This window comes from Vidua macroura, chromosome 17 (genome assembly GCF_024509145.1).
Source record: "Vidua macroura isolate BioBank_ID:100142 chromosome 17, ASM2450914v1, whole genome shotgun sequence".
Lineage (NCBI taxonomy): Eukaryota > Metazoa > Chordata > Aves > Passeriformes > Viduidae > Vidua > Vidua macroura.
Genome location: NC_071587.1, coordinates 2,177,901 through 2,197,833, shown reverse-complemented (window position 1 = coordinate 2,197,833; position 19,933 = coordinate 2,177,901). Strand labels below are relative to the sequence as shown.

The window sequence follows — 19,933 nt, the reverse complement described above, 5'->3', positions numbered from 1 at the left end:
TAAAGCAGGGAGATTTAGGTTAGGAGTTAGGAGGAAATTCTTTACTCAGAGGGTGTTCTCTGGCACAGGATGGCTGCCTCATCCCTGGCAGTGCCCAAGGCCAGGCTGGACAGGGCTTGGGGCAGCCTGGGACAGTGGAAGGTGTCCCTGCCATGGCAGGGGGGTGGGATGAGCTGAGCTTTACGATTCCTCCCAACCTAAACCATTCTCTGTGCTAAACCCTTCAGGAACACATCTTTCTACTCTGACATCCAGCAGAATCTGGCTATTTCCACCTCCAAAAGGAAACACTCCACAGCTCACTCCAGTGCAGCCAAGTGTCCCCAAGGAGAACATCCAAGCGTGGAAGAAATGACCCATTTTGTGCTCACTCCACCCTCTCAGAACTGGACTGATTATTTGCATGGCTGGAACATTCTGCAAAGCCCACATCTCCAGGGTGCTGATGTCTCTGCAAATCCAGAGACCCCCCAAAGGGGTTAGGTCACTCCCCTGGGAAGCCAAATATTCCCCTGCCTTCCTGCCAGGGATTTGTGTGTTGGAGGAGCTGAAGACAAGGATGCAGTGGAGGTGCATTATTATCTTTTCATGGGAAATTCCTAGATGAAAGAAAGAAATTTAAGGTTTATGTCTCATTCTGTATTCCTTTCATTTTGGGTTTTGAGAAAGAAGAAATTATTCATGTCTCCAGTTCCTGCTCTCGCTCTCTCTTGCTTCTCTCTTTCTCTTCCTCTGTGCCAAAAATGAGAATACAAAGGGATGGATGGCAAATGTTTATAGGGAAGAGGAGATGTACTCTCTCCAGGTTTGTGAGTTTTTTCAACTCTATAGCTCTAAATAATGCCTGAAACTGTGTAAAAATGGCAACTTGAAAGGGAAAAAGTGAAGTGTTGAGACATTTCAGTGCAGAGGAAAGAAAAGAAATCAATTCTTGGGCAGTTCTTGCTTTAATGAATTCAGTGTTATGAAGGGGTCAAAGGAAATAAAAAATAACATAAACCCATGAAACTTTTGATTGAGAGTTTGAATTGCTGGGGGTGGGGTGTGTCAAGAAATCAAATTTTTCTAATCTGTAAAATGGGAACGGTGCATTTGTTTTGCAACATGACTTTAGATTGCTTTTCAATTATTCAAAAGAAGCTATTTAGCTGCTTTTTTCCTCTTGATATTTGGAGCCCAAACCTGATGTAGATTTTGTGAATATTCTCAATGGTATTACTGAGTACTGAGAGAGAGTGCCCGTGGTGTTTTGGCAGAAATACCCTCAAAAATTTAGGTTTTTTTTGTGGCTGGCATTTATTTCCCTCTGATTTCCATGGAAGGGGACAGTCCCTGTGGGCACTGCTGCAGCTCCACGAGGGAAGCTGGCACTTGCCCACCTGGGTGACATCAGCAAGGGGGACAATCCGTGAGCTGACACTCACTGTGCCCATTGTCAGGGCAATTAGTGTGACTTGCTTAATTAATCCATCCTCAGTGTGCAGGCTGGCTCTCCCTAGAGGTGTTCCTTCACAAGACTCAGAGAGAGAGGTGAAACGAGGAACTCCCAGGAGATGAGACCTGAGGGTGGAAAAGGCCTTCAAATCCATCCTGCCCCACCTTTTTCTTTGGATAATTTTAGAAGCTGGAAGAGCCTCCCCACGGGGCATTTCCAGAGTGCTGGTAGGAAAACTGGGGGAGTGCCTGTGGCCTTTTTCCCTCTGTATCCCACATTCACTGGGGTGAGTGGGAGACAGGATGGGCTTCCTAAGGGTAGGACTACTCAAAAGACCAGCCACAATTAAAGCACTCAAATAACACTCTAATTATAAAAACTCCCCTGCATAACTACTGAAATATTTGGTGTAAATTGAGAAAAAAATTTCGTATAAACTGTGCTCCAAGCCAATAAATCTCCTTGCAGTGTAGTGCTTCTGGAGATGGTATCTCGTGTTCTGACAGTCTGTGCACTCCAGAAAGAGAGAAAAAAAAAGAGTTCAATATGGTCAGAAATGCCTTTATCCTGTTTCTCTGCTAACTTCCCCCAAGCCAGTCTGTCTCCTGGAGAAATCCCAAATCCCTGGGACTTCTTCCAGGCCTCCTTTTGATTGTGGGAGTTACAAGTTCCTACTCAGGAGATAGAAATGGTGACATGCTCCATGTGCCCAAGGGGATGGAGAGAGGCAGTCTGACTCTGGACATTCCTGCTGCATGGAGCCCCAAGGGCTGCTGGATGAAGTTGGGGTGGCCCAGCTGCTCTCTCCAGCCAGCCTTCCCTGCTCCCTTTTGCTCCCATCAGATGCAGGGTGCATCCAATGGTCCTGCTGCTCCCTATGGGGCTGAAGTGCAGGATGGAATCAGGGATGGAGGGATTAAATCAGGGGTTTAATTGGAAATGCAGGATGTGGCTGGGGGTGTGTTCTGTCCCCATCTGTCAGAGCTGGGGCAGTTCTCTGCTGTTCCCTGGGCAGTTTTTTCTTTCTCTCTCCCACAGCCAATCCTCCCTCCAGGAGATCTCTGCTGTCCATGGCCACTGAGTGTCCCTGCATGGCTGAGAAAATTCCATCATCCCATGGGGAGATGCTGTGCCCAGGGGAGGAGCCAAGCATTCCTACCTGGATCCAATCTGACTTTGGAACCCCACAGCAGCCTTTGCCCACTGCATTCCCAGAGGAGCAGCTTTCTTCCCCACTGCATTCCCAGAGGGAGCCCAGGCCCATCTCCAGCAGCCCTGGAGCTTCAGAGGAAAACTCCAGCCTTGTCCAGGATCCTGCTCCAGCAGAAGCACAGCTGGCACTGCAGGAGGGCTGAGCCCCCATGGAATGGGACTGCTGGCACCCCCCTGACCCACAGCCTGCCAGGGCCTGCTCTCACTCTGGCAGGGTTGGTTTGTGTTACTGCATTGTTTATTTTATTTTTATTTTCTTCCCTAGTAAAGAACTGTTATTCCTTTTATATTCCTATTATATCTTTGCCTGAGATCCCCTTAATTTCAAAATTATAATAATTCTGAGGGAGGGAGATTACATTTTCCATTTCAGGGGAGGCTCCTGCCTTCCTTAGCAGACACCTGGCTTTTCAAACCAAGGCAGGGCTGCAGGGAGCCACATCCCCAGACATGCCCACACTGAGCTCTGACCAGCCTGTGGGTGATCAGGAGGGAATCCAGAGGGGAATTGCTGGTTTTGCCTGGGAATTTCTCAGAGACCAACAGGATTTTCAGCTTGTTTATTGCCAACATGTGGCATTTTGAATTCCCCTCTTTGTCAGGAGCCACGGGAAGGGTTGAGGAGCTGAAGGAACCTGGTTGTGGAACAGCTGCTTGGCCCAAGGGTGTCCTGATGGCAATGTGAACAGGGATGCTCAACCATGGGACAGGGGGGTGTAAGAGGAGGGTGAAGTCACATCAGACTGCAGCAGACCCTCTAGGAGAGATGGATGCACATTTTCCATCTGCCTTCCCTCCACTAGCAGCAGCTCTGAGGGAAATGGACGGCCCAGGGCACACATGGCTCTCTTGCCTTTGCACAAGACACTGACCTTTGGTCTGTATCCCATCTAAGGTAAGTGTCATTTTATAGTCATACCCGCCTCCCGTGACCAAAAATTCATCTGGGAAGCAATGAAATGTGCATTAATTACACATTAAAGAGCAGTAGAAGTGTTACTCTCTCCCACAGACTTGCAGTGCAAGAGGCTTCATCCATCATAAAATTTTAATGGGATCACCGGCTGAGGAATTGCATTTTGCCTCCGTGGCTGAGTGCTGGCAGGGACTTCAGGCAACTGCAGGTCCCCACCTGGCTGGGCTGGCCTTAAAAGCCATGAGGAGGGACAGCACTGCAGCATCTCCCAGTCCTTGCTGCTGTCTCTGGGTGAGGCTTCCTGTGTGCTCCCAGATTTTGGTGCCTCGGATCCACAATGGGAGCATGAACACAGGGAGAAGAGCAAAGCAGGGTGGGAGCAGGAGCTGCGGAGGCGCAGAGAGGGAGAGGCTGAGCACTGCTGAAGGCACTCAGCTGCACAAACACCTGAAAAGAGCTCAGCAGTATCATTTGCAGAAACACCACCTCCTAAGCCCTGCTTTATTTGACCTCTGTCCCCACAATAATAATGGCAGAGCAGCAGAAAGTTCTCTAATGTGCTTGCAGTTGTAATAAAGTAACCCCATTAGGAATAAAATCTCCAGCAATTACTGTGCCAGGTATTATGCTGATTGATCAAATTGCAGTTGAAAGTCAAGAAGAGTTGAGGAGACAGTGATAAAACATCTGATCTCAACTCTGACTCTAAATTACTCTTCTGGCCAGCACAGTATTTCATTGTTATTCCTCTCTTCATCTTCAAAAATCATCATTCAAACCGGGAATTTTGCACTCCTCGTGTTTTGGAGGAAGCACTTTGCCTGCACTCTGTGGTGAGCTGCCAAGGGGATGCTGAGTTTTTGGGACTCAGACTCACAAACCTCCCACTGCAGGGTGGAGCACCTGGAGTGAAAGCAAACTGACTGTGCTTCGTCCCTGTGAGACACAGGCTCCTTTTTGGGCTCTTCAGTCTGCAGAAGGATGGCAAAGGTGCCTCATGTCATGTTTGCTTGGTGGGCATAGCCTTTCCACCCCCTGGGGACAGCAGTGGACAGAGGGCAGGAGAAGCTCAGCTGGTCCTGCTGAGGAGGTTCCCATCCCAACCCTTGTTCCATGCAGCAGAGCCCACCTGGAACACTGGGTACAGCTCTGGTGCCTGCAACGTAAGGAGGATGTGGAACTGTTGGAGCAAGTCCAGAGGAGGCCATGGAGCTGCTGAGGGCACTGGAGCACCTCCCCTGTGGAGCCAGGCTGGGAGAGCCGGGGCTGTTCAACCTGGAGAAGAGAAGGTTGTGTGGAGACCTCAGAGCACCTTCCCAGAGCGTGAAGGGGCTGCAGGGAAGCGGGAGAGGATTCTTTGTCAGGAACTCTTTGTCAGGGACAGGATAAGGGGAATGGGATCAAACTGAAAGGGGGGAAGTTTAGATTATATCTTAGGGAGAAATTGTTCCCTGGGAGGGTGGTGAGGCCCTGGCACAGGTGCCCAGAGAAGCTGTGGCTGCCCCTGGATCCCTGGCAGTGTCCAAGGCCAAGTTGGGCATTGGGGCTTGGAGCAGCCTGGGATAGAGGAAGGTGCCCTGCCCCCCATGGCAGGGGATGAAGGGAGATGAGCTTTAAGGTCTCTTCCAACCCAAACCATTCAGAGATTCTCTGATCCCATGCTTGCCTCTGTGGCCACAGGTGGCAGTGTGGGTTCTCTGGTGGCCCCAGCTTGGTGAAGCACAGGAGGAGGAGGAGGAGCTGGAGGTGCTGTGCAGCCCGTGCTGGGTCTGACACCCAAGCTGTGCCTGGCACTGCCCAGCCTGAGGGTGCTGATGCCCAGAGCCAGCTCCCAGGGCTACAGCTCATGTCCTTCACCATGGACTCGCTCTGCATCTGGACTCCAGGACCTTTGGGAACAGGATCTTTGGGAACAGGGCCATTTGCCAAGGTTCAAGCCTGCCCTGGGTGGGGACCAGGACCTCACCAAGGCTGGCACAAAGCCCCTGCTCCCAGCACGTGCTGCAGCTATCAACGACCTACCTGGGATTTGTCAGATGAAGTCCTTTCCTTTGATCCTTCTGTCAACATTGTCAGGGCTGTTTTCCCTTTTGTTCCACCACCTCAGTGATGATAACACAGATGTAGCAGAGCGTCCTCCCAGCCCTGCCGGGGCGTTCGTGGCCCTGTGCCATGGGCACGGCTCAGGGTGGTGCCACAGGAGGATCCACAGGTGGGGAGCAGACTCTCTCCACACACCCTGGCTGTCTGGGAGGCTGTGTCCTGGTGGGGCAGTGGGATGTTGGTGGATATTCCCCATTTCTGCGGGAGCCAGGCATGGCACTCACAGGGGGCTGTGCTCGAAGGGTTAACAGCACCGAGACGCTGCTGCTGAGGTTTGTTAAACCCCTTATTACACCCTGCAGCACTGCTAATTATGTGTTCATAAACAAAAGTCAATTAACCAGGGCTCTCCCTGCTCCTGCCTCTTCACATCCCTGTCCATCGTTAGCCCGAAGTCTGGGAATGCCTGCCTTGGTCCTGCCCCCTGCCCTGCAAACGCTGCCCCCAGAGCTGTTCCAGAGCCTTTTGAGGACCCCCCTGGTGCTCTTTGAGTAAAACTGGGAGCTGCACAGCTCATCCTGCCCCGGAACACCACCTTGCCTTTGGGGCAGCTGCAGAGGAGGTGAAGGGCAGCCAATATCCTTCTTCAAATATGGAAAAAATTATCACAACAAGGAAAGCAATAAATTCTTCCCTGTGTTCAAAGGCAAGGGATTTGCTTTGTAGGGAGAGAGATTTGGGTTATCTGCCTGGAATTTAAAAGTTTTTAAAGGGAGGTTAGGCACACAGGCAGGGTTTAGGGGGAGCTGACCTTGCCCTGAGGCTTCTTGAGACCTGGCTACTGAATTTTCCACTACTGTTAATAACAGACCAAGGGTTCAGAGCAGGGGGAAGCTCCCCCAGCCACACCATCCCTGCCTGCCCAGGGCCCCAGGTCCTGAGCCTCTGGGCTGGGCTGAACCCCTTTGTTGAGCTGGATGTGTCCTTTCAGCACTTGAAGAGGCAGGTAAAAATGGAGAAGAGCTAATTGCAAAGGCAGATAGTGACGGGACAAATGGGAACTGATTTAAACTGAAAGAGTTTAGTTTTTAGGTTGGATATTAGGAAGGATTTTTTTCCTTGTGAGGGTGCTGAGGCCCTGGCACAGGGTGTCCAGAGAAGCTGTGGCTGCCCCTGGATCCCTGGAAGTGTCCAAGGCCAGGCTTGACAGGGCTGGGAGCAGCCTGGGACAGTGGGAGGTGTCCCTGCCCATGGCAGGGGGTGGATTGAGATGGGCTTTAAGGTCCCTTGAACCCAAATTACTCTGTGTCTCTGTGAGCCAGCCGTGATGATGGATGGCAGGCTCAGCTCCCAGTCCCTTCCCTGGAGCAATTCCAGCTCCATGACAATTAGCCAACAGCTGGAATGCCATTTAAGCACAGCTGCCATCATGCAAATTTAGAGATTAGTAGGGATTAAAGTGGTTTGGAAAGCCCCACAATTTCTCATTAATGCTCCGAGCTGTCTAATAGCCAACTGCCCTCCATTCCCAGATGGCTCCACATGCCCAAGGCTGGAGATGGGTCACTGTGCCCTCCGTGGTGCCCCAGAGCAGCCACCAGCCCTTTGAGAGAAGCAGAGGCAGCCCTGAAGAAATGTAGGGAGGTGGCCAGAAAGTTGTTAACAACGTGGTTGTTGCTTTGCACAGTTGCCCCTGAATTGGCAGGGCCACCTTTCAGTGGCTCCCTGCACTGCTGCCCCACAAACCTTCCCAGTGGAGGCCTCCAAAGGGCTCCAAATCCACGGCCACAGCGACCCAAAGGTGACAGAGCTGGGGTTGCCCGCTGGGCTGCAGGGGGATGGACATCATGGGTGGCACTTTCCTTCAAAGAGGACAAGCCACAGGCTCCTGGTGGCACCAAGACCCCCAGTGATGATCCCTTCCAGACCTTCTCCCAGGGCTGGAAACCTCCTCCCTGCGATTTCAGAGTCTCAGGGCCACTTACCTGCCACACACACAGAGAATTAACATCTCAGAAAATCTCCCTGGAGGAAATCCTGTCTCCTTGCCATGATAACTCCAGGAAGGTTTTCATAATGTTCCATTTTCCCCCCACTTATTTTATTCATTGTGTATTTATTATGAAGTTAATTACTTTGATATTGCAGAGTGAGAAGAGGGTGGGGCAGGTGAGGATGGGAGAGGAGAGAGGGTTGGAAAGCTGAGGAGGACGAGGCAGAGGCCACATCCAGGATGTCCCCCAGAAAAAGGAGAGACTGCTTCAGCTCTACTTTTCATACGTTTTATTATAAAGAAAGGTAAGATAAGCATTGTGAACCGAATGTGCCAGGTGCTGCCAAAGCAGCGCCCTCGAACAAAATAAAAAATAAGAAAAACCCCAAAAATGCACCTTATGAGAAACTGTAATTATGCTCTCTAATTTTTCATAAATAGACAAAAATCATTGTCAGCAATTTTTTAAATAGATGGACATATGGCCGGAAAAAAAATAATAATGCCATACAACATGGATATAAATTGTCCATTTCTTGCTGTACAAATAATAAAAACAAGTTTGGCAGGCTTTTTTTGTTGTTTTTTTATACACATCTCCCTTCTATGTATAACTAAAAAATGTGCTACAATTAATATAAAATGCTTTTACTATAAAGTAAACTACTAATTTCTTTCACAAAAAAATCTTAAAGATGTCTTTAGCACAGCTCTAAAACACTTAGTAAACTACTTACAACTATCCAACAAATTATATTTTCATGATCTCTTTCACATTTGTCCTCTCGTAGTTTGCCTTCTGCTCTCTCCCCCACCTACCTAGCAATAGTTTTTATTTATTTTTGTATTTTTTTTTTCGCCAGACCGTCCAAGGCCTTTGCATGTACAATATTCACACAAACTTCACATTTTCTTGCACAAAGTTTAGTGCTGTTAGCAAGTCAAAAGAGTGCATCCTCCTACTGAGCTGGCCTAATGCTGCAGGACACCAGACCTGGGTTTATGCTGCGTCTAAAAGCAGTTCACTAGGAAAATAGTCCGTAGCTAAGCTGATGGCAAGCAGAAAAACTGTGTCCTTAGCTTAACTTCATTATTTTTTTTGTTGGTTTTGCGCTTATTTTATTATTTTTATTTGAATTTTCTCTCTTTATTTATTTTTTTGTTCTTTGCGATTTATGAGGTGGGGTATTTTTTTTTGTTTTTTTTTTTGGAGGGGGCTTCCACGGAAAGTAGACTTTTTATTTATTTTTTTTTTTTTTTTAGAGTTCAAAAAGAAAAGGGAAAAAAAAAAAAAAGAAAAGAAAAGAAAACTGCTCTTAGAGCCTGGAAACGAAGCCAGCGCTGAGGTGCGGCGGCCGCTGTCCCGCCCGTCCGACCCGCCCGTGCCTCCCGCGCGGGCTGCAGGATTGACCCTCTCAAGTGTCCTTCGTCTGAGCCTCCTCCCGAAGGGATGCTGAGCCTTAGGTGAGGTAGAGTGCCTTGTCCCTTGGCAGCATGCTGTAAGAGAGAGCAGAGGCAGTGAGACAGCAGGGAAGGGGCTGGCACAGCTGGCACAGCTGGCACACGGTTTGTGCCAAGCCGTGGCTTTTGGGGTGATGCCGTTTTGGTCTTTACCTTTTTTTTTTTTTTTTTCTTTTATATTGATGCCTTAAGGTTTTAGCTTTTATGTTTTCCAGACCCTGCACTAGTGTATAACTCTGAACTCCACGCAGAGTGTTAGTAAGCTCTCTTCACATTTTGGTCAGACAAAACAATCCTTTTCCCAATGGGAACCAAGGGCATCATTGCAGCCTCAGGCCCAAAAAAGTACAAACAAAAGTGAAATGTGGGGAGCAAACTGGGGCAATGTGACTTCATTACCTGAAGCTGTAATTGGACAATTAACCCCTGATATGCAATTAGACCAAACTTATATCTGTCTGAGAAACTCGTGACTGTTATCTACCTTGGGTGTAGCCTCTGCCAGGCCTTTCACTGCCCAAGGTGTGTCCATTGAAGGCCTTCCATAAATACCTACTTTATTCTTTTAACTCTGCATAGCTCTGTTCTAGGGAGCCACTTCAAGGCATCAATATATTCTCTGTATTCTTTTCACATATATTTGTAACTTATTGTGTTAGTGGCTAGTTTTCCCAGTAGTTTTCCATGTCCTTTCCCTAGGCAGAAAGACAAAACATATTCCAAAACCCCTGTCCTATCTTGGTTCTCCCTGGGAACCAAGGTGGAAAAACAGCTCTTCAGAGACATTTTCATCAACGAAGTACCAGTCCCACGTGACAGAGGGAAGATTTAGAAGGGGCTTGACCCAGGGGTGGGAATTGCATCACCACTTGTGCTCCTAATTGGTGCTTTTTGTCAATTATTCTAATTTACCAAACTTGTAAAACTGTCTGCACCGCCATGGGGGTGGGATTTTGTGGACATTTTTCCATAACTGCCCCTGAAGGCCTCCAACAAAGACCAGCTTTCATATTACCTCCTCTACTTATCTCAAAAGTGTGTGTTGTTTCATGTACACGTTGAAAAAAAGGCATCAAGAGCACAAAACACAGGGAGGGCTGCACACAGAGGGACCACAGCAGGATTATTCAGGTTGGAAAACCCCTCTAAGATCAAGTCCAACCATTCTCCCAGCACTGCCAAACCATGTCCCCAGGTGTCACATCCACGTGGCTTTTAAAGCCCTCCCAGGGATGGTGTCTCCACCACTGCCCTGGGCAGCTCTTCCAATGCTTGACCAGTCTTTCCCTGCAGAAATTTTTTTTCCAAATACCCAATCTAATCAGGGTACCCAATACCCTGGTGCAACTTGAGGCTGTTTCATCTTGTCCTGTCCCTTGTTACCTGGGAGAAGAGCCCAACCCTCACCTGGCTACACCCTCCATCAGGGGGTAGCCCTGACCTAACCCCAACCCCAGGGGGTAACCCTAACTCCATCCTAAATTTCAGGCTGCAGTTGTAGAGAGTGAGAAGGTCCCCCTGAGAGTTGGATGCAATTGTATTTCTCCTGAATTTCAGCCACAAGGGCAACAACATCAGTTTCTTCCTCTGGCTTGGTGGAGCTGCAGGGCAGGGCCAACTCTGGGGTCCCTGCAGATCCCACCAGCAGGATGTTGGGATGCTTTGCCTGGGATCAGCCCCAGGCCACCATCCCCTACTTCACCACACCTGAGGCTGAGCCAAGGAGGTTTAGAGAGTTAGTTTTGGATCAAATGTGCTCATTCTCACACTACATAAGGAGAGCCCAAAGAGGAAGCCCAGACACCTTTTTTTTTTTTTTGGGACAAAGTAGAGAGAGAAGTGTCTGAAGCCCCTCTCCCCTGGCTGATGATCTGTGGGGGTTTTGCTCTGAGATTCAGGACTTTCAGTGGGGTTTATCACCTGCACATACATGATGGAAACATCACCAGCTCCATAAAGACATCTTGGCCTTAAAAAGTGTTAAAAGTTAAAGTCCTGGGAGATTCTGGTGTGAGTGTGTTTGTGAGTGGAATAATAGGGAAGGGGCAGACAGCAAAGCAGGGCTGGTGTTATAGAGCTGTCTTCTGACAGAGTCAGGAGCCCACCCTCTGCTAATCACCACATTTTATAATCTGCATTTAAAATGCACAGTCTTCCCTCCTGCACTCAGAAAATATTTAATGCCACTGAGCAGCAGCGAGGTATTCCAGTCCTAAAACTTCATTAATTTTACACAGCATGCTACAGAGCATTTCCCAGTTCATTACAAAGTATTTCCATAAATAATTGAATCCAAAGTAAGTGCAGTTGTGATGGGTTATCTTTGCCTTTTTGTAGTGTTTGCTCATTTAGCTCCTGATTTGGAAAGTTCTCCACTTTGGAGAGGATCACTTCATTGTTGGAAGGAATTAGGGAGGTTATAAATGTCTGGATCTAGTGGCTGTACATGGTTTTTTTTGTGCCTGGACAAGGCGTAATGGACAGTGTCCCATCTTTTAGCCTAAACGAGAGTGGGAAGAGAGGGGGAAAGTTGCTAAAGGATGTCAGCCAAAAAGAACCGAATCCATGCCTTGCAAATGAGAGGAAGGACATAGAAAGATGAACCCAGGTCAGTGTTATCCCAAAAATACCTATGTGTGAGGGGACAAAGGTAAATCATAGAATGTTTTAGGATGGAAAGGACACAACCCCTAGAGAAGGTGTGGAGAGATTTGTAATCAGAAAACAAGGCAGAAAAAACAAGGGAGGTGCTTTGAGGAGTTAAGATTGAATTAGGGATTAAGAAAGATTTGCATGTGATTGTAAACCAATCCTCCTCTGGTGGAGGTGAGGCAGCTGCCTTGGAGAAAATCACAGTGAAACAGAGGAATTCAGTGCCTGGGAAAGAGCAAGTGCCAGAATCAGGCTGTCAGGTGAGGGAGACAGGGGGCTAGGAAAGGAGTTTGTGATGTGGTGGCAAAAAAGCATTGAAATTGTGTGCTGCAGTCACTTGTGGGAAGTGCTAGTCAAACACCAAGCAGGAGCTGAGAAATGCTCCCCATGTCTTCACTCACAATCTAGGACAGCTTGGGCTTCAGCCCAGAAAGAGCCAGGAAAATTAGATGGAAGTCAGTAAGCAAAAAGTCATTAAGAATAGGGAGAGCAGGAGGTAAGAAACATTTAAAACTCTCTCTCCAGCATGGCTGAGTTATGAATTAAGGAGTGTCTGCTCACAGGAGCCCAGAATTTGAGGGAAGATGTGTGATTTGATGGATTTTAACTAGCAAGGATAGGCTGGGAAACAAAAATCCCTACAGCAGTTCCCTTATTAGATAGAGAAGCACAGAAAGAAAGACAACCTTGTCAGTTTTTCAGAAGTTATCTGGATGACAAACACAAAAGAAAACGAGGCTTGGGAGGTTTTACCCCAACTAGCCCAGTGCCAACAGATGTTGGAAGCTAAAAAAATATCAAGGTTAGACATGAAATAAAATCCATAACCCAACAGGGCTGTCTGTGTGCTGGGGAGGTTGGGATGATCCTCTCTTCCAGGAGTCTGGGGCTCTACAGCTGAGTCACATCCCCACATTCTCTTCCCAGCCAGATTTTGCTCCTCACAGTGCTGCTTTAATTGCAATTAAGCCAAATGCCCTTCTGAGGTTGAAATGAGCCATTACATGGTCCAGAGACTTCCCAAATATACCTAGGGCAGCACTGACGAACCAAACCCATGGAGAAAACATCCCTTTATCACTGCTGTGCCCAAGATCTGCTGAGGGTTGGACCCACCCAGCTAATGAAAAGGTGCTGTGGAGGAGCCCAATGACAACTTTGAATGTCACTTGGAAATTAGAACAAAGTGCATTGGAGAAAGGAGAAGAGTCAGGGAGATCATGGAATCCTAGAGTAGATTGGATGGGAATGGGCCTTAAAGTTCATCTTGTTCCCATGGGCACCTTCCACTGTCCCAGGCTGCTCCCAGCCCTGTCCAGCCTGGCCTTGGACATTCCAGGGATCCAGGAGCAGCCCCAGCTGCTCTGGGCACCCTGTGCCAGGGCCTGCCCACCCTCACAGGGAGGAATTCCTTCTCAATATCCCATCTAACCCTGTCCTGGCAGTGGGAAGCCATTGCCCCTTGCCCCATCATTCCTTGCCCTGGGTGAGGAGATCCAGATCATCTCTTTTCTTGGCTTGTGAGCAACCTTGAGGCACAGGGAGCTGCAGATGTCTGTGGCTGCTCCAGGTGATGCAGAGGGGGCAGTGAGGCTGCAAATCCCAGGGCAGCAGAAGCAGGAGGTGAGGGCACTGCTGACATACCAGGCTTTACAATAAATGAGAACAATCCAGCTTTGGGCACTGGCTGCCAGCAGCTCCTGTGCCTTTAGTCACAGGAGATGGCTCCTTCCTCAGCAGACACATGATATTTTCAGTGCACTAAGCACTTTCTGCAGGACTGATTTCTATCCATCTGAGTTCCTTGCTATAATCTACTCTAATAATTATCTGGAAGTCTCTGCATAATCTGTCTGGGTTTAGAATGACTTCTTTTTTTCCAGGAAGCTGTGATAAACCCATGAAATTTGATATTTCTGCTGTGACAAAGGCATGAAATGCATGAGCTTTGATCATGAATTGCATGGGCCCTCTGCTTACAGTGTGGCACTCCAGCCACATGTCACAGAGCTTGTTTTAGCAACCCAGGACTCAGCCCCCACTGCTATGGGAACATTTCACCTGTTTTTGGAGTGCCTTGGGCTTTCTGCATGGACCCAGGCAGTGGGATTTGCAGAGGGAATCAAATGTTTTCCCAGCCAATCCTTTAAGAAGTGATGCTTATTTCTAGGGGAGATCAATCCTGGGATCTGCCCAGCACCTCTGGAAATTGGGATCCATGTGCCACAGCCCTCCAAGCACCTTCAGCATTCTACCCACAACATGTGAAGTGACTTTTACAATCAGGTTCTGGTCATGTTCCTTCTTCCAGGCTGTTTGCAGAGACTTCAGGAAGGAGCATGCAAAGGTCAGAGCTATCCGTGTCCCTGAGCCCCTCGGGCAGGCAGACAGCAGGGATATTCGAATGGATCAGGCAGTTATTTATTGCCCTGGAAGAAATAAATGTCTGTACACTCTGTGCCCAGCCAGCAGTTGTGAGTGCTCTGCTGGCACAGACAGGAGCTGTGCTCTGAAAAGCCTGGGAGCTGGTTATTATTTCTGGTGAAAACAGAAGGAAATCAATACTCTGACCACATCCAGCCTCCTTCCCAACCTGTTCCCACAGAGAACCCTGGGAATGTTCTAGAGAGCACAACAGAGCCTCCAAACCATTAGAGCTGAGCCAAGAGCAGTGGGCTAGGCAGAGGTTGGAAATGGCTTCCACACACTCCCCGCTCCCCAGCTTTAAGGCTACCCTGATGTTTTCATTTACTGAGGATTTCCAGCAGCATTAAAGGGACCTTCACGCTGGCACATTCATGCCAGAGCTTGTAGGGCATAAGGGGAAGATGTGTGTAGATGTCAGCAGGGCTTTCCTGCATGGTGCAGGGGGATGGAGCATTGTGTGGCTCTTGGGAGGATTGAGGATTTGTACACTGACCCCAGGAATGGTAAGGGTTCTGCTGGTAGAGACAATGACAGGAGCTTGTGGCCTCAGTGATAAGAGCAATTGCTTTAGGAACAGAAGAACATTGCTTATCACAGAATCATCTGGCTTGGAAGGGAGCTTAAAGCCCATCTCAATCCACCCCTGCCATGGGCAGGGACACCTTCCACTGTCCCAGGCTGCTCCAAGCCCCATCCAGCCTGTCCTTGGATGCTTCCAGGGATCCAGGGGCAGCCACAGCTGCTCTGGGCACCCTGTGCCAGGGCCTGCCCACCCTCACAGGGAAGAATTTCTTCCTCACATATAATCTAAATTTCTTCTCTTTCAGTTTAAAGCCATTCCCCCTTGTCCTATAACTATCTGCCTTTGCAATTCGTTGCTCTCCAGCTTTTTAATAAGACTCTTTAAGTACTGGAAGGCCACATAGAGGCCTGGCCTTATGGACATGGCTGCTTTCAAACCTCCAGGAGCTCTGCTGGGGGGACTGCTCCAGAAAGAAATGCCTCTAACCCTTCCATGGAATGGAAATAAATAAAAAAATGGGAAAACAAAATACAACTTTTCATGTCCAATGAAGAATTTATCCATGCTTTTTAAGCTACCTGCTTCCATAGCATCACTTCAGCGAGCCTCCAGAGATGAGGGAGCCTTGAGCTTCCCTGAGCACAGCTGGCCATACATTTTAGGGCAGGCATGGAGCTGTTGGGCACTGTCACAGCCCAGATGTGCACTAGCAATGTGTTGTTCTGATTTTTTAAAAGTGTTAAGTTTTCTTTTATAGTTTTTTTGAAAGTTTTCATAAAACTTCTTTAGTCTTTTGATAATGTTTATATATTTCTACTGGTGTTTTTACACACTGTTTATGTAAACAATGATTGTTTTGTATTCTTCTTTGTGGGAGGAGAGTATTGATGCTCTATTGGTTTGACCAGTGTGGTTGGAGAGGTGGCAATTTCACCCTCCAATCCACTGTTACTTTTGGAATTCTATATATTGTGAGGTTAGAAATAGAATTTACTCTTTTTTTTTTCTTAGACTCACTAAGCTTTTATATACTTATTTCATGTCTAAGCAACAGCTGGTGACTCTGATGTGATTAAAAAAAAAAAAAAAAACAAACTATAAAAAAAACTTAACACTTTTAAAAATCAAAGCAACAGCAATGAGCTGTTTTGTCTACTGGCCTGCAGTGGTTGACCCCACACTCCCTGCTGGGGTAGTCGTTGTCCCACTCAGTGCTTCCGGGGGGGTTTGATGCACCAGGGGAACGGGGTCCAACACTGTTCTGAAACTCAGATGAAATATGGGAGAAGTCCTGCAGGGTGGAGAGGAAAAGGAGGGTTACAGGAGCATACAAAGCAGGAGAACTGCAGATTTAGTAATAGTGCATAATCACACTTCCAGGCCTTGTCCCCAAAACCTGTCAGTTCAGAGCACAGGAGGAGCCCCAGGGACAGAGGGAGGTCCAAGCCCAGACATGGTGTCAGTGCAGCAGCACATTTGATATCCTTCTTCCCTGCTCTTTTTGTCAGGACCCCCCTCCTTGAGGGTAGGAATGGCTGTGGAGGGCACACAGCCACAAAAGCCTTTGGGATTTTTGCAGTCTGGCCACCAAAGGCAGTGTCCAGGGCAGTGCTGGGCTCCCCACCCCAGTGCTCAGGAACAAGGGCCAGCCACACAAGCAACACTGTCCCCACGAGCTGCCACCACTGGCAATTCTGCAAGGACACTGAGGGGCTGCTTTAGCTGAAAGCTGACCAGTTTTCCCCATTTTTTGGTGTGGGTTTAATTAAATTTATATCCTTTAGGCAATGTAAACCAGATTCATGATAGTTACCTAGCAAAGAGCATGATTTTTTCCAAATTACCCAAATTAGGGCAATGGGGGGTATATATATATATATATATATATATATATATATATATATATATATATATTTTTTTTTTTTTTTTTTTTTTTTTTTTTTTTTTTTTTTTATATTTTATTCACAATCTATGTGGAATGAAAATGTTGCCCTCAGCAACAGCTCCCACCCCAATGAGTGAGTGTGAGGATCCCCTATAATGCTATCATCAAATTACAGAAGCCACTCTGGCTGTGCAGAGCTAAAGCCCAGCCCCTGTGCTGGAGAAGTCAGGATCATTCAGGTTGCAGAAGACCTCCAAGATCACCGAGTGCAGCCATTAACCCAGCACTGCCACCCCACCACTAAACCCTGTCCCCAGGTGCCACATCTACACATTTTTTGAATGCTTCCAGGAATGGTGACTCTACCAGTTCTCTGGGCAGCTGTTTTACTGCCTGATAACCCCTTCAACAAAGACATTTTCCTTAATTTTCAATCTAAGCATTCTCTGGCACAACTTGAGGCCATTTCTTCTTGTCCCATCCCTGTTCCCTGGAGCAGAGCCCGACCCCCCCTGGCTGTCCCCTCCTGTCAGGAGCTGTGCAGAGCCACAAGGTCCCCCCTTGCCGCTGTTGAGCCAGGGACGGGCGAAATGACTCGCACGATTTCAGAAGGCAAAATGAGCGTTTATTCAAAAGCACTTCTCTCTTTTATAGAGAACATTGTGAACATTAATTCCATTGATCTTAAGGTAAAAACATTTCACCTGATTGGTGCACTGGACTCACATCAGTGTGGTAGAACACATCTATAAACAATATGAACGGAAAGCAAGGTAATAGATTGTTTACATTCCTCCTGGACGTTTTCCCAGGCTTAGCCTGGCAGAAATCTTTCTCTTTTTCTCTCTGACTGAACTGAGAAAATCCACACCCCCTGAGCCTCCTTTTCTCCAGGCTGAGCCCCTTTCCCAGCTCCCTCAGCCACTCCTGGTGCTCCATTCCCTTCTTTGGGAAGGCTCCACCCAAGTGGAGGACAACAGCCCAACCCAACAGCCCCAAGCCCACGAGAGCCCCGAGCACTGACCTGCTGGCCGGGAGGCGAGGCGTTCATGGGGGGCTGTACCTGTAGTGCCATGGGGGGGGACAGGAGGGGCTGCTGGGGGACCTGCTGCATGCTGAGGGGCTGGGGCAGCAGCGAGCTCTGCGGGTGGTGCAAGGACAGCTGCTGGTGGAGCGGGGGGCTGATCTGGAAGGAGGGCGGGGGGGAGGCACTGATACTGGGCAGCAGGGGCTTGGAGGGCAGGGTCCGGGACAGCCCGGCGTGGGGGTGGCCACGGTAGCTCTGCAGGTCCGACGGGGACAGGAAGGAGCCCAGGCCGGGGTAGGGAGAGGATGCCTGCGGAGGCATGGGGTACATGGGCTGCTTGGGGGGGATCATCTTGGAAGGGGGGTTGCTCTGGGTGCTTTTCGTCTCCCCCTGGTCGGCAGAGCTCTGTGGGGAAACAGAGTGGAAGGTGGTGAGGAAGGAAAGGAGGAAACATCGATGTGCATCCCGAGATATCCATCAGTGCAGGTGAGCTCCCCGTGGATCCTGCTCCTCTCCCACCTGCCAGCACGGGACCTCCCAGCCCTGCAGCAGCTGGGTGCCCACAGGCTGGGTGCAGCATCCAGAGCTGGAAAACTAAAGCCCAGTAACTCAACGGTGCCTTTGCCAGAGCCTGGAGCATCAGGGAGACTGAACCTGGTGCCTCAAGTTTTAGCTTTTATATTTTTCAGATTCTGTGCTGCTTTAGTTTGTGGGTCTGGGCTTCATATCAGGGGATGGTGAGCTCTCTGCACAGAGCAGGGAGACAAAACAATTCCTGCTCCAGCTGGGGACCAAGGACAAATGATCCAAACCTCAGGCCCAGGAGCACAAACAGCGTGGGCTGGAGAGAGAAAAACAAGCAGGATGGGAGTGCCTGGGCTAAAGCTGGAATGGGACAATGAACTGCAAGGTGCAAATGGAGCAGAGCTGATCCCAGTGAGAGCCCCCGGGAGCGCTCGTGCATTTTGGGACCATTTTGGTTCCTCTTGGGTGCAGCCCTGGCTGGGCTCTGGTGCTGCCCAAGGTGGATCCATGGAGGCCTTTTAATAAATCCTGACTTTATTCTTTCACTCTGTCCAGTCTCTGTTCTAGGGCAGCCTGCACAAGGCATCAAACCAGTGCAGAATCAAACTGCCCACCAGCAGCTCACTGCTGTGGGTGACTGACAAACCCCTCCTGCTTCCAACAGAGTACAAATGGGTCCATAAACCCTCTGCTTTCCCCATCCTGTGCATCCCAGCAGCAGTGGTGGGTCTATAATGCACGGGACAATCATGGCATCATTTTGGCAGGAAGAAGAGAAGGACAAGGGGAAATTTTCTGGGTTGAACAATGAGGGTTTTGTCCTGTGATGGGCCCTGTAATGATAGTCCTGATCCTTTCTCACCCAGCAGCCAGGACCATACTGTGTTTCTTTGCTCAAAACAAAGTTTTGCAGAAAAGCAATTGGAGAAATTGGGAAAAAAACAAAGCCATAGAGCAGATGCTTCCATAACTTCCACGCATTCCACGACTCCTACCCCACACTGCTGAAAGGAGCACTCAAGACAAGATCCTCAGAGGCTTCCAGAGGAACCAAAAGGGTTTTAAATCCTCAGCAAGTCCTCCCCATCCAATTTTTCTGTCCTTGCTGCTGTTCTGTTGAGAAATTGGCAGCTACCGATCTGCACAGGGGCTCTGAGCCTTTCCAGCTCACCATCAGCACACAGATCCTGCGGGTGAGGGGTGGTCTGGGAGATCACTTTATTTCCCAGGGCAGCTGAATGTGATGGCTAGGCTCTGAGGATGTGGTGTAGCACCAAGGAGTAGCTTTGAAGGAGGATCACTCACTACCCAAGGGCAGCATTACCCCTGAGCCAGGAAGATTTTGAGCTCCACAGGAACCACCCCAAACTCCCAAGCAGCGAAAGCCGTGTCCCCTCTCTGGAGGAGTGGAAGAGGGCAAGCTGTGAGGTCCCTTGGGATGGCATCCACATCTAGGAGACTGGGCCCATCATTGCTCCCCAGTGTGCTCTTGCAGCACTGGGAGTTCCTCTCTGAGCCTGAAATGCCCTGGAATTTCACTCTTAGGCACTGGAATGGGCTCTCTGGGTTTGGCCTGGCTGCAGTGTGGTAAGCACCCATGTGCTCACATCTCATCGACCCACAGTTATGGGGTTCATAAACTCCATAAAACTCCCTAAAAACTCCCCAAAACTTCCTAAAAATCTGGTCTAGGCTGAGCATGTACAGGAGAAGCAACCCCTGGGACCCTGAGCAGGTGGGACAGCCCAAGTGCATGGAGCAGGGTGCAGCAGCATGCTGGTACCAGTGAGCCCAGTACTGGGTTTCTCCTTCCCCGGGCCAGTCCCTGGTGCTA

At 48.9% G+C, this 19,933-nt stretch overlaps 1 protein-coding gene across 1 annotated transcript in view; it reads right to left on the bottom strand.

Annotated features, from left to right (window-relative positions):
• Positions 1 to 14,456: 14,456 nt before the first annotated feature.
• The window catches only part of TOX2 (TOX high mobility group box family member 2), a 148,894-nt gene continuing 143,417 nt past the window's right edge, over positions 14,457 to 19,933 (bottom strand). Inside the window, exons 7-9 of the mRNA XM_053993323.1 lie at positions 17,572 to 17,979; positions 15,819 to 15,953; positions 14,457 to 14,567 (exon numbers count right to left, since the gene is read on the bottom strand). Of these exons, the coding sequence (XP_053849298.1) occupies positions 14,457 to 14,567; positions 15,819 to 15,953; positions 17,572 to 17,979 (654 nt within the window). The remainder of the gene's footprint in view (positions 14,568 to 15,818; positions 15,954 to 17,571; positions 17,980 to 19,933) is intronic.